General features: G+C 35.0%; 1 protein-coding gene across 5 annotated transcripts in view; it reads left to right on the top strand.

Annotated features, from left to right (window-relative positions):
• Window positions 1-14,741, top strand: part of DDX31 (DEAD-box helicase 31) — a 98,873-nt gene that overhangs the window by 7,030 nt on the left and 77,102 nt on the right. The window contains exon 1 of one of the 5 annotated variants that reach the window (XM_074293978.1): window positions 13,679-14,402. The exons of the other annotated variants lie outside the window; for them this stretch is intronic. Within the exon in view, the coding sequence (XP_074150079.1) occupies window positions 14,355-14,402 (48 nt within the window). The 5' untranslated portion in view covers window positions 13,679-14,354. Of the gene's footprint in view, window positions 1-13,678; window positions 14,403-14,741 lie in introns of those variants that run through there. 5 annotated transcript variants of the gene reach the window in all.

Raw genomic sequence — 14,741 nt, 5'->3', positions numbered from 1 at the left:
TGTTGTATGTTATACACATATACCTAAGGTATACAATCAGCTTTTCTAGACTTTGTTCTCTTTAGTGCCATTTCTTCTTTCTCTATGAGCACCTGATGTATTGTGAATTTAGGGGTCCAAGTGGTCTGATTATCTTTGATGGAGAAAATTATTTTTATAAGCATTTTTGCAAGTGTTTTCTATTTTTCTTTGGTTTGAGGTCCTTTTCCATATTAATTTCTGAATGGAATAACTTTGCTTAGTTAGAAAAGCTTTATACTGGTTTTACCCATTATAGTCCTGTCTTAGGAGTTGGTATTGGTCATAATTATCCCTTATTCTATCAAACATTTTTAATTTTATTTTTCAATTAAAACAAGCATTTATTTTTTTCTTTCCTCTCATTATCTCCCCCCATGGAGAGAAAAAAAGAAAAACAAAGCCTTTGAAACAAAGATCATATGCAAACAAAATACAAATCCTACATTGTCAGTATCTGATAGTGTGTGTGTGTGTGTGTGTGTGTGTGTGTGTGTGTGTGTGTGTGTGTGTGTGTGTTTAACATCTGGAGTCAGTCTGTCATTCTATGGTGGGTAGGGAGGGAAAGAGGTAAATAGATTCATCATCTATTCTTCTGGAATCTTGGTTTGTCTGAATTGATCAGAGTTCTTAAGTCTTTCAAAGTTCTTATTTAAAAAACTAATGTTATTGTTATAAATAATATACACATATTATATATATATATATAGCATACATATGTTATGAACAGTAAATTATGCATAATTTGGTTATATTCACTAACTTTACTCTGCATCTTCTACATGTCTTTCCAGTTTTTCTGAAACTGCCTCTTGTAATTTCTTACAGCCCAATAGTATTCCATTATATTCACATGTCATAATTTGTTCAACCATTCTCTAATTGATGAATAAGTCCTTAGTTTCCAGTTCTTTGTCACTTTTAAAAAGAGCTGGTATAAATATTTCTGTATATATGAATCCTCATTATTCTTCTTCATAAACTTTTATAAATGAGTTTATATTTTAATCTGGTGTTCCTTTTGGGAGCCATTTCTTCTCTCTTTTTTCTGAGCAAGTCAAATGTTTGCTGACTAAAGCTCTTCCTGGTCTCTCTTGGTCTCCTTGTGGTAACAACTAATTTACCTTGCTTTAAGTTGAATATAAAATTATCATAATTAGTATTGATGTAATTTCTATTGTCCTTTTCTCATTTTTTAACAATTGAAGAACAAACTGTTAATTTATTATAAATTGTTTATTATAAATTTTATTTTATTATAAGTTAGGTCTTAGGATAGTCAAATTTATGTTCTGACTTTATACATGTAGTCCTCATGAAAGAAGAGAAAGTAGAGTTATTGTAAGCTAGATAGATTTTTCTTGGACTTTGGCTAAATGGGAGAGGAAAAAATATAGGATTCTGCTTGAAAAGATGGTAGAATAAAATTAAAGGGTTGGTTTTAACTGTGGGGAAGACCTCATTATGTTTTAGGTATCAGTAAAGGACCCAATAGATAGGAAGAGATTGAAGATAAAAAAGAAGGGATATCTGTGGAGTATACTGGGGAAGAAATGGCTTTAAAGATACAAGGAGTAGATTACCCTTGGTTTAGAGAAGAGCCACATCCTTATCTACAAATGAAACAAAGGAGGAGAGAACAAGAGATAATGTCTAAGACCTTTGAGAAGTAGAATAGAAAGGAAAGAGTACTCTCAAGGAAATGGTCTCTCTTTTGGGTGGAAAAGGAGATGGTATGGGAGATTTGAAAAGAAAAGGTTTGAAACAGTCACATGTGAAAAGTACTGTAAAGAGTCATTTAAGGAAGGTTGGAAAGGATGATTATTCCTATTTTACAGATGGCGAAGCTGAAGCTCAGAGAACTTGTCATTTGCCCATAGCAACATGGCTAATAAATAGAAATCAAGCCCAATAGATATCTTACATATACCGTGTTTCCCCGATAATAAGACACTGTCTTATTATTTTTTTGGGACTAAAAAACACCAGAGGGCTTATTTTCAGGGGAGGGCTTATTTTATCCTCCATCATGCCCCTTTTATCCTCCATCATGCCCATTTTAGCCTCCATCATGCCCCTTTTAGCCTCCATCATGCCCCCTGAGTGCTTATTTTATTCTCCATCGCTTACTGAACTTACCGAGTTTTTAGATGGTCCTGTCTCAGCTCTACTCCGGGGCGCTGCTCTCAGTAGCGCCAGCAAGCAAATCACCAGGGAAGAAGAGGATGACGCGCTCACTGCTGCAGCTCTGATTGGATGCAGCTCGGAGCGCGACGTGGGTTTCACCCGGGAGGGGAGGGCGGCGCTGCTTACTGAAGGTACCGCTACGCAGCATATAGCGCAGGGGATCACCATGATGACCGTTTTCATAGTAAGTTCGATAGGGCTTATTTTCGGGGGAGGGCTTATTTTAGCGGAATATTAAAGAGTATGTGGGTGTCTTATTTTCAGGATAGGTCTTATTATCGGGGAAACACGGTAGTATTCTTCATTCATAGCATAATAAATCTTATTAATAATGCTAATAAATTAGTTACTATTGATTAAACAATTGTATGTTAAAAGAGTTGGGAGAGTGATTAATAAGAACTAACATGGTTAATTGTAAGGGATTATAAACAGTTTTATTCTGGATTATTTCTGACTTTAGTCACATCATCAAATCTGTCTGGACCTCATGCTTTCTAAAGTCTTTTTCAGCTAAAACAAGTTTTAAAAGAAATTGACGGCTCTGTATTGATTGATCTATAAGAAGTCTTGCTATGAATTCTCATTTTTACTTCTCCAATCTGTTGTCATCATCTCTCAAATTCTTTTACTCCAATTTCTGGCGATGAAATAAGCCTTCTCTTTGCCAAAGCTAGTGTCTCTATATGTGCTCTTGATTTACCCATTCCCAACTTCTCAAGCAGATTGCTTTATCAGATAGAATGTATAAGCTTCTTGGGAAATTTTTTTGAGGGGGAAGGGGACCTTTTAATGCAACTGTGCCACATATATGGTAGGTGCATAATACATGCCTTTTGATTTTCATAAGTCTATCATAGAATTATCTTTGACCTATTCCTGTACAATACTCTTATTTTTAATTTGTTTTATTAACTCAGAGGCAGCCTCACCAAGTACTGGATTTGAAGCCAGAAATTCCAGCTCCTGATTTTGTAGTTTTGTGACTGAGTAACTCATTCACTTCCTACCTTTAAGCCCTAGTTTGCCCATCAATAAAATGTGGATAATATTATTTGCACTACCTCCAAGATAAGACTGGTATTCAACTTGGTAGGGATTTATTTATTAAGTACCCACAATATAGACAATGCACTGTACATAGCCCTGGATACAACAAATAGTCCCCTGACTTCAAGGAGTTTATGTGGGTGTTTGAAGGTGAGAGATGGTAAAATATTTATACTATGAGGAAATCACTTTACATCTCCTCATAAGTGTTGTCAGTATTAAGGAATTTCTTATATTTTTGAACTTTTCTATATTCTAGTTTGCATTTTAGTTATATGTGTACATCCACAAATGTTGCAGTGGCTAGAGTGTCATATCTGGAGACTCATGTTCATGAGTTCAAATTCTGCTTCAAACACTTACTGGCTATGTAACCTTGGACAAACCACTTAATCCTCTTTGCCTTAGTTTCCTCTGTAATATGATGTGGAGAAGGAAATGGAAAATCCCCAAATGAAGTCGTAAAGAGCCAAATCTCACTAAAATGACTGAACAATAACAATAATATATACATGGGCATATATATATTGTTTGTTTTAAAATCTTCTTTACTAGGATGCTAGCTCTTTGAAGGGAGGGATTGTGCCCTGTTTCATCTTTGTATCTTTCTTAGTGCCAAAAATATCTTCAATATTTTTGTTGTGGTTTTGTTTTGTTTTGTTTCTGTTATCTGTACTATCTGTTATCTGTACCTATATCACTGATATAGGAAATTCCTTGTAACGGTGGTTCTCAAATTTCTTGTTCTCAGGAGCCCTTTACATTCTTAAAAAATGTTGAGAACCCCAAAGAGCTTTTATTTACATAGGTTATATCCACTAATGTTTACCAGATTAGAAATTAAAACTGATGCTATTTAACAATACTTATGATCTTGTGATGAAGAAAGCCATCTACAGCCAGAGAGAGGACTGTGAGAACTGAGTGTGGATCACAACATAATATTTTCACTTTTTTTTTGTTATTTTCTTGGATTTTATTTTCTTTCTCATTTTTCCTTCTTGATTTGACTTTTCTTGTACAAGATAATTGTATAAATATGTATGCATATATTGAGTTTGACATTATTTTTATCATATTTAACACATATTGGATTACTTGCCATCTGGGGAGGGGGTGGGGGAAAAGGGAAAAATTGGAACATAGGGTTAATGTTTAAAAATTATCATGCATGTTTTGAAAATAAAAAGCTTTAATTAAAAAAAGCCTAAAAAACCCAGTACTTATCAATTCATTTAAAATAACAGTAATAAACTCACTGCATGTTAACATAAATAACATTTCAATGATAAATAGCTTTTCTTTTTAAAAATTTGGTCAAAAGAATGGCATTGTTTTGTATATTTTTGTAGATCTCTTTAATGGATAGCTTAATAAAAAACAACTAGATTCTCATGTTTCTTCAATATATTGTAGTAAATTGTTTTGATTGTAATATATGAAGAAATTCTGACTTCACACAGATATATAGTTGGAAAGGGGAGTAATATTTTAATAAAAAATTTCTTAATATTTTTGTCACTTAATATTTTATTTTTTCCCAATTACATATATAGTTTTCAACATTCATTTTTGTAAGACTTTAAGTTCCAATTTTATTTTTTCTTCCTCTTTCCCTTCCCTCCCTATTCCCCAAGACAGCAAGCAATCTCATATATGTTATACATGTACAGTCATTTTTTTTTACTTCTTTCTTATTTATTTTGTGGTTTGATTTATCTAATTCTGAGAGTGCAAGGTTGAGATCTCCCACTATTATAGTTTTGCTGTCTTATTTCTTTTTGCAGCTCTCTTAATTTCTCTTTTAAGAATTTAGATGTTGCACCACTTCATGCTTATATGTTTAATATTGATACTGCTTATTATCTATGCTAAGAAGGATATAATTCCCTTCCTTATCTCTTTTAATTAGATCAATTTTTGTTTTTGCTTGATCTGAGATGAGATGGCTACCCCTGCTTTTTTGGTTTCCCCTGAAGCATAGTAGATTCTGCTCCACCCTTTTACTTTTATTTTGAAAGTATCACTCTGTTTCAGGTGTGTTTCCTGTAAACAACATATAGTAGGATTCTGGCTTTTAATCCAGTCTGCTAAGGGAGTTTACCCCATTCACATTTATGGTTAGAATGACTAATTCTATATTGCTTGCCATCCTGTTAACTCCTGCTTATGCTTTTCTCCTTTCCTTCCCTCTTACCCCCCTCCCCAGTACTAAACTTGTGAACACCACTTGCTTTTCACAGCCCTCCCTTTTTAGTATCCCTCCCCCACCTTAAAGTTCCTCTTCCTATTTTGCCCCTTTTTCTCATAATTTCTGTATCCCCTTCCCCTTAGCTTACTCCTTCCCTCTCACTTTTCAATGAAGTGGAAGAAGTTTCACCATAAATCGAATATGTCTATTGATACACACTATGTCCATCCCCCTCCTTTCTTTCTCTCAGATATAATAGGTTACCTTTGCCTCTTCATGAGATGTAGTACCACCACTTTACCCTTTTTTATGATATAATTTCCTTTCCACCTCTAGTTTTTAGGACAAATTATACATGTGTTCTTTACATATTTTTATGGCAGAAGTATAGTTCTCAAGATTTCTTTTTGCCTTTTTAGAAATCTCTCGAGTTCTGTATTTGAAGATCAAACATTTTGTGTAGATCTGGTTTTTTCATCAAGAATAGATGGGATTCATTTATTTTGTTAAATGTCTATCTTCTTCCCTGGAAAACGATGCTCATTTTTGCTGGGTAAGCTATTGTTGGCTGCATACCAAGTTCCTTAGCCTTTTGGAATATCACATTCCAGGCCCTTCGTTCTTTTAAAAGTGTGGACGCTGCTAGATCCTAGGTTATCCTTATTGTGGCTCCTCCCTATCTGAATTGCTTTTTTCTAGCAGCTTCCAATATTTTTTCCTTCGTCTGATGGTTCTTGAACTTGGCCACTATATTTCTTGGTGTTTTGATTTTAGGGTCCCTTTCAGTAGGTGATCAATGAATTTTTTCAATGTCTATTTTACCCTCTGTTTCCAAAACGTCTGGGCAGTTCTCTTTGATAATTTCCTGGAAAATAGTGTCCAGGATCTTTTTTTCCTCACATTTTTCAAGGAGTCTGATTATTCTCAAATTGTCTTTCCTGCATCTGTTTTCCAGGTCTGTTGTCTTTCCAATAAGGTACTTTACATTCTTTTCAATTGTTTCGTTTTTCTGGTTTTGCTTGACTACTTCTTGGTTTCTCCTTGAGTCATTCATTTCTACTTGTTCCAGTCTAATTTTCAATGATGTATTTTCTTCACTCACTTTTTTTATATCTTTTTGTAATTGTCCAATTGAGTTTTTATTTTCTATGGAATTTTTTTCCATTTCATCAATTTTATTTTTTAGAGAGCTGTTTTCTTTTTCCAGCTCACTAATCCTGTTTTCCTTGGAGGTGTTTACCTTTTCTAATTCACTAATTTTGTTTTTCAATGATTTGATTTCTTTATCTACTCTGTCCTTAAATGAAGGGGATGACTTCTCCAGACTCTCTTGCCAAGCTTCCCTTTTCCCATTTCTCTTCTAGCTCTCTTGTGAGAGCCTTTTTGATTTCTTCTATGAGAGTCTTATGTATTAAGGAGCAGATCATATCCCCCTTAGGGGATTCCTCTGGAGACAGTCTGCTTTTAGTCTCCTCAGTATTTGAAGTCTGCTCTCTCTCCATACAGAAGCTGTCAATGGTTAGAGCCCTTTTGAATTTTTTGTTCATTTTGTCAGAGGGGAATCAAAGAAAACAAATTGACAAGAGAAACAATTGGTCTGTTTCTGGGGAGGATGGGCTGGATGGTGTTACTGGGCTTTCTCTACAGACTGAGGGAGACAGCAGTGAGGAGATGGCTGTACTGCATCTGCGCTCTGAGGCTCTGAGAACTCACTGAGTCACTCCGGGTGGGGGTGGGGGTGGCCGCCCCGAGAGCCACTAGCTTTCCGGGGTTTTATTCTTCACCTCCGGTGTTTACACCCTCTCTGCTGCTCCTGGCTTGCTGCTAAGACAGAATATCCACACTGGGGTAAAAGTCTTTTCTCAGAAACATCAGAGATCGTACCCTTCCCCCCTCTGGTCTGAGCAGTGTAAGCTGCCTGCTTTGCTCTCTCTGCCTACTCTCAGTCTGCTCCAAGTCTGTTCAACCCTCCCCTGAGCAAACACAGACCTTCTCTGGCGAATTTCAAGGATGTCGTCTGTTGGTGATTATTTGTGGATTTCTTTTCCGGTCAAGCATTAACTCCGAGGCTTGTCATGAAGTAAGTCCTGAGAGAAAACACGGAGCTCAAGCAGCTGTCTGCCTCCATGCCGCCATCTTGGCCGGAAGTCTCCATGTACAGTCATTTTAAACATATTTCCATATTAGTCATGTTGGGAAAGAAAAATCAGAACAAAAGGGAGAAACCATAAGAAAGAAAGAAAAAACCACCAAAAAGGTGAAAATAGTATGCTTTGATTCACATTCAGTCTCCATAGTTTTTTCTCTGGATGTCAATGGCATTTTCCATCATAAGTCTATTATAATTGTTTTAGATCATTTCAGTGCTGAGAAAAGCTAAGCCTATCATAGTTGATCATCACAAAATCTTGCTGTTATTGTGTACAGTGTTCTCCTGGTTCTGCTTGCTGAGTGAAGTGAGCTTCACTTCACTTAGCAGCAGTTCTTGTAAGTCTTTCCAAACTTTTCTGGAATCAGTCTGTTCATCATTTCTTTTTTTTATTTAAATTTCTTATTCAGTGTTCTTTCTTTCTCTCTCTCTTTTTTTTCTTCTTCTCTTTTTTTTATTATAGCTTTTTATTTACAAGATATATGCATGGGTAATTTTTTAGCATTGACAATTGCCAAATCTTTTGTTCCAATTTTTCCCCTCCTTCCCCCAATGGCAGATTGACCAATACATATCAAATATGTAAAAGTATAAGTTAAATACAATATATGTATACATATGTATACAGTTGTTTTGCTGTACAAAAAAGAATCGGACTTTGAAATGCAGGCGGACAAAAATAGAAGGATTGGGAATTCTATGTAGTGGTTCATAGTCATCTCCCAGAGTTCTTTTGCTGGGTGTAGCTGGTTCATTTCATTACTGCTCTATTGGAACTGGTTTGGTTCATCTCATTGTTGAAGAGGGCCACGTCCATCAGAATTTATCTTCATATAGTATTGTTGTTGAAGTATACAACGATCTCCTGGTCCTGTTCATTTCACTCAGCATCAGTTCATGTAAGTCTCTCCAGGCCTTTCTGAAATCACCCTGCTGATCATTTTTTACAGAACAACAATATTCCATAATATTCATATACCACAATTTATTTAGCCATTCTTCAATTGATGGGCATCCACTCTGTTTCCAATTTCTGGCCACTACAAAGAAGGCTGTCACAAATATTCTTGCACATGCAGGTCCCTTTCCCTTCTTTAAAATTTCTTTGGGATATAAGCCCCACAGTAACACTGCTGGATCAAAGGGTATGCACAGTTTGATAATTTTTTGAGCATAGTTCCAAATCATTCTCTAGAATGGTTGGATTCTTTCACAATTCCACCAACAATGTATCAGTGTCCCTGTTTTCCCACATCCCCTCCAACATTCCGTATTATCTTTCCCTGTCATTCTAGCCAATCTGACAGGTGTATAGTGGTACCTCAGAGTCATAATTTTTTATAGAACAAATATCTTAGTATTTTTGTGAAAATAGTTTTGACCTTGGGGACCAACAGAGCTTCTTGATCCACATTTTGAGAAATGAAGCCCTGGACTGCTGAAGATTAGTTATTTTGTAATTTATAGTCTTTTTTTTTTTTAATTAAAGCTTTTTATTTCAAAACATGCATGGATAATTTTTCAACATTGTCCCTTATGGAACCTTTGTTTTACAAATTTTCCTTCCTTCCCCCACTATCTCCCCTAGATGGCAAATAATCCAATATAATGTTAAACATGTTAAAATATATGTTAAATCCAATATATTCATACATATTTATACAATAATCTTGCTGCACAAGAAAAATCAGATCATAAAGGGAAAAAAATGAGAAAGAAAACAAAATGCAAGCAAACAAAAAAAAAAGAATGAAAATGTTGTGTTGTGATCCACATTCACTTCCCACAGTCCTCTCTCTGGATGTAGATGGCTGTCTTCATCACAAGATCATTGGAATTGGCCTCAATTATCTCATTGTTGGAAAGAGCCATATCCATTAGAGTTGATCATCATATAAGCTTGTTTTTGCCCTGTATAATGATCTCCTAATACTGTTCATTTCACTCAGCATCAGTTTATGTAATTCTCTCCTGGCCTTTCTGAAATCATCCTGCTGGTCATTTCTTACAGAACAATAATATTCCATTACATTAATATACCATCACTTATTCAGCCATTCCCTAATTGATAAGCATCCAATCAGTTTCCAGTTTCTTGCCACTACAGAAAGGGCTGCCACAAACATCTTTGCACATGTGAGTCCCTTTTTCTTTAAGATCTCTTTGGAATAAAAGCCTAATAGAAACACTGCTAGGTCAAAGGGAATGTATAGTTTCACAACTTTTTGAGTATAGTTTCAAATTGCTCTCTAGAATGGTTGTGTCTGTTCACAACTCCACCAACAATGTATTCGTGTCCCAGTTTTCCCACATCCCCTCCAACATTTGTCATTATCTTTTCCTGTCATCTTAGCCACTCTGAGAGGTATGTAGTGCTACTCTGAGAGATATGTTATGGTATCTTAATTTGCATTTCTCTGATCAATAATGATTTAGAACATCTTTTCATATAACTAGAAATGGTTTCTTCATCTGAAAATTGTTCATATCTTTTGACCATTTGTCAGTTGGAGAATGGCTTGAAATCTTATAAATTTGACTCAATTATTGTAAAATGAGGTCTTTATCAGAACCCTTAAGTGTAAAAATGTTTTCCCAATTTATTGCTTTCCTTTTAATCTTATCTGTATTCATTTTGTTTGTACAAAGCCTTTTTAATTTATTATAATCAAAATTATTTATTTGGTATTCAATAATGATCTCTAGTTCTTCTTTGATCACAAATTCCTTCCTCCTCCACAGATCTGAGAGGTAAACTGTGTTCTTCTAATTTGTTTATAATATCATTCTTTATGTCTAAATCATGAATCCATTTCAATCTTATCTTGATATATATGGTGTTAGGTGTGGATCAATGCCTAGTTTTTGCCATACTAATTTCCAATTTTCCCAGCAGTTTTTGTCAAATAGTGAGTTCTTATCCCAAAAGCTGGGGTCTTTGTGTTTGTCAAACATTAAATTACTATAGTCATTGACTATTTTGTCCTGTGAACCTAACCTATTCAACTGATCGACTACTCTATTTCTTAGTCAGTACCAAGTGGTTTTGATGATCACTGCTTTATAATATAATTTTAGATCTGGTACAGCTAGGCCACCTTCGTTGGCATTTTTTTCATTAATTCCCTTGAAATTCTTGATCTTTTGTTCTTCCAGGTGAACTTTGTTATTATTTTTTCTAGGGAATTTCTTGGGAATTTCATTGGTATAGTTCAATTTGTAGACATTTAAAATAAATGAATAAAATAAAGACAATTAAAATATCAAACTGAATAAAGCTATGGCAAGCATGTGCTTGTCAGTTTTGCCAGTGCCACAAATCTGGAAAGGGTAGCCAGTGTGAAAGAGGGCATCCTCAAGCTTGATAGTGATCTTTGTGGCCTGGAACATAGGGGCTAGAAATAAGATGACTATGGAGTATCTAGAGCAGAAGGGCTAAACCCAGTTTCTCTGAGCACATTTTTCACACAACATTCCCAGTTGCAACTAGACCTGGATTAAAATGCAATTAGGAAATATTTAAGAAAATAAAAGTACAATAAAACTCAGATAACATAACTTTTAAAAACTAAGTCAGTATGTGGTCTGAGGAGATCCTTATCAGGGTAGTAGCATTTATCAGATGAGGAGAGACCCAGAGGAGTGGGTTGAACAGGAAGTAAGTAGCCAAGTTAAGGTTTGAATCTAGACCTATGATTCCAAAGCACAATTCCATGGCACAATGGTGCCATGCATTATTCTGTATTAGTTAGCCTACTTACTTTTTGTTACTGTGGAGGCAGAAGTAAGAGGGTGAAAAGGGAAAAATTTTGTTTACTATGAAAATGGTTAGTTATTTTTCAAATTTCATTTTTGCCTTTATAAATCATTTCCCTCTGTCCCACTTTCCAATAAACCCTTATCAGAATGAAAATTCCTTAAATTGGAGACTTTGGTTTCTCTCAAAAAAGTAAATTCCATATTAAAACATTATTACTGGAAACTAGGCATTGGCCCACACTTAACATTGTATATAGCAAGATAAGGTCAAAATGGGCCCATGATCTAGGCATAAAGAATGACATTATAAACAAATTAGAAGAATATAAGATAATTTATCTCTTGGACCTGTGGAGGTGGGTGGAATGTGTGACCAAAGAAGAACTAGAGATCAGTATTGATCACAAAATAGATTAATTTTGATTATATTAAGTTAAAAAGTATTTATACACACAAAACTAATGCAGACAAGATTAGAAGGGAAGCAATAAACTGGGAAAACATTTTTACATTCAAAGGTTCTGATAAAGGCCTCATTTACAAAATATGTAGAGAATTGACTCAAATTTATAAGAAATCAAGCCATTCTCCAATTCATAAATGATCAAAGGATATGAACAGACAATTTTCAGATGAAGAAATTGAAACTATTTCTAGTCATATGAAAAGGTGCTCCAAATCACTATTGATCAAAGAAATGCAAATTAACATAACGCTGAGATATCACTATACACCTCTCTGAGAAGCTAAGGTGACAGGAAAAGATAATGACAAATGTTAGAGGGGATGTGGGAAAACTGGGACACTGATGCATTTTTGGTGGAGTTATAAATGGATCCAACCATTCTGGAGAGCAATCTGGAACTATACTCAAAAAGCTATCAAACACCCTTTGACTCAGCAATGTCTCTACTGGGCTTATCTCCCAAAGAGATCTTAAAGAAGGGAAAGGGACCCCACATGTGCAAAAGTGTTTGTGGCAGCCCTCTTTGTAGTGGCCAGAAACTGGAAACTACATGGATGCCCATCAATTGGAGAATGGCTGAATGTTATGGAATATTATTGTTCTAAAAGAACCAATCAGCAAAATGATTTCATAGAGGTCTGGAGAAAATTCTATGATCTGATGCTAAGTGAAATGAGCAGAACCAGGAGATCATTATACATGGCAACAATAAGACTGTACGATGATCAATTCTGATAGACGTGACTTTTCAACAATGAGTTGATTCAAACCAGTTCCACTTGTTTAGTAATGAAGAGAGCCATCTACATTCAGAGAGAGGACTATGAGAACTGAGTATGGACCACAACAGCATTTCCACTCTTTCTGTTATTGTTTGCTTGCATTTTTGTTTTCCTTCTCAGGTTTTTTTTTGTGTTTTTTTTTTTTTTCTTTCTAGATCCAATTTTTCTTGTGCAGCAAGATAACTATATAAATATGTATATTGGATTTAACATATAATTTAACATATTTAACATGTATTGGATTACCTACCACCTAGGGGAGGGGGTGGGGGGAAAGAGGGGAAAATTTGGAACAAAAGGTTTTGCAAGGATCAATGTTGAAAAAATTACTCATGCACATGTTTTGTAAACAAAAAGCTATAATAAAAAATAAAAATAAATAAAAAACCAGTACTGCTATTACTGTATACAATGTTCTCTTGGTTCTATTCATTTAACTCGTTTCATGTAAGTCTTTTAGGTTTTTCTAAAATCAACCTACTCATCATTTTTTATAGCACAATAGTGTTCTATCACAATCATAGAACACACTTCCTTATCCATTCCCCAATTAATGGGCATCCCTTCAAATTTCAATTTTGCCACCACAAAGAGAGCTGCTATAAACATTTTAAAACATATAGGTCCTTTTCCCCTAATTATTAGAATAGACCTCCTAGAGAGGTATTGCTGGGTCAAAGGGTGTGTGTGTGTGTGTGTGTGTGTGTGTGTGTGTATACATACAGTTATATTATTCTTTAGGCATAATTCTAGATTGTTCTCTAATATGGTTAGATAAATTCACAATTCCACCAATAATGAATTAATATCTCAATTTTTCCACATTTCTTACATTTGTCACTTTTTCCTTTAATCGTTTAGCCAATCTGATAGCTATAAAATGATAGCTTAAGGTTGTTTTGTGTTTTTCTAATTAATAATAATTTCAAGCATTTTTTTCATGTGACCATAAATTGTTTTGATTTCTTCATTGGAAAGCTATCTGATCAGATCTTTTGACCATTCATCAATTGAGGAAATTTTTTTTCTTGCTACAAATGTAAAATTACATTATATTAAAATTGCTCAGAAAGATCTATAATAAAGAATAAAAAAGTAAAACAAAGTCAGATACATACATACATTTATATGCATACAAATTGTTTACTTATCAAGACTAGCAAGAATGAATAAAATAAGCTGATGTTTAAACAAAAGAGAACACATTAAGCAGAAAGGCAACATAGGCCCCTCACTGTAATAAGGAGACATCACTCACAGAAAGTTTCTGTGTAAAGTATTTGTGTACAAATAGAAGGGAAAGGCCAAAGAAATTAGATCTATCATCTCCTAGAGGGAACATGAATTTAACCAAACCACGTCTGGAAAAATAATCAACCAACAACAAAATATTGAATGTTGTTAGCTGTTATAGGAGATCAGGTGGGAATTTGAAAGGCAAAGAATATTGGAAAGAAGTGTAAGGGGAAAATGATGGATGGAGAGAAGTTCTCATTTGGAATTGGAATGAAGACTAGGAACTGTCTCCAACCACCTGAATCTGGAGGAGCAGTTTGAGAGATTGAGGGATGATAGAGCTCCATGCACTTTAGGAAAGAACAGTAATAACGATTTTCCTGCTCCTGCAAATAATAGGGATATGGCTATCCTGGCCAATAAGCTCACTCATGTCTAGGCACGGACTTACTTCATTACTATTCTGTTTATCTAGAGAAAATACCTGGGGTTTTATTTCCCCCTTACAGCTTTTTCATGAAAATGGACAGAGACATGATTTCTTTTGTATGTGTACTTTTAAAGGTGAGTTCTCTGACTCCCTTTAAAAAAAAAAAAAAAGGATTCCGGGGCAGCTAGGGGGCGCAGTGGATAGAGCACCAGCCTTGAATTCAGGAGGACCCGAGTTCAAATTTGACCTCAGACACTTAACACTTCCTAGCTGTGTGACCCTGGGCAAGTAATTTAACCCCAGCCTGGGGAGTGGGGGGGAGGAAGATTCCATTTATTAAGATTTTGCTGGTTTGGAATATTTTTCTTTCTTTAGATCTATCATCCTGTCATTAAGTCCTTGGCTACTTTATAGCTGATTATGGATATTGAATCTAAGTAAATGACTTATCTTGATTTGAATTAGAAGATCTC

The sequence above is a fragment of the Sminthopsis crassicaudata genome, chromosome 2 (assembly GCF_048593235.1).
Source record: "Sminthopsis crassicaudata isolate SCR6 chromosome 2, ASM4859323v1, whole genome shotgun sequence".
Classification (NCBI taxonomy): Eukaryota; Metazoa; Chordata; class Mammalia; order Dasyuromorphia; family Dasyuridae; genus Sminthopsis; species Sminthopsis crassicaudata.
Note: the sequence above shows the minus strand (reverse complement) of the source record. Positions and strands in the feature narration are given on the sequence as shown.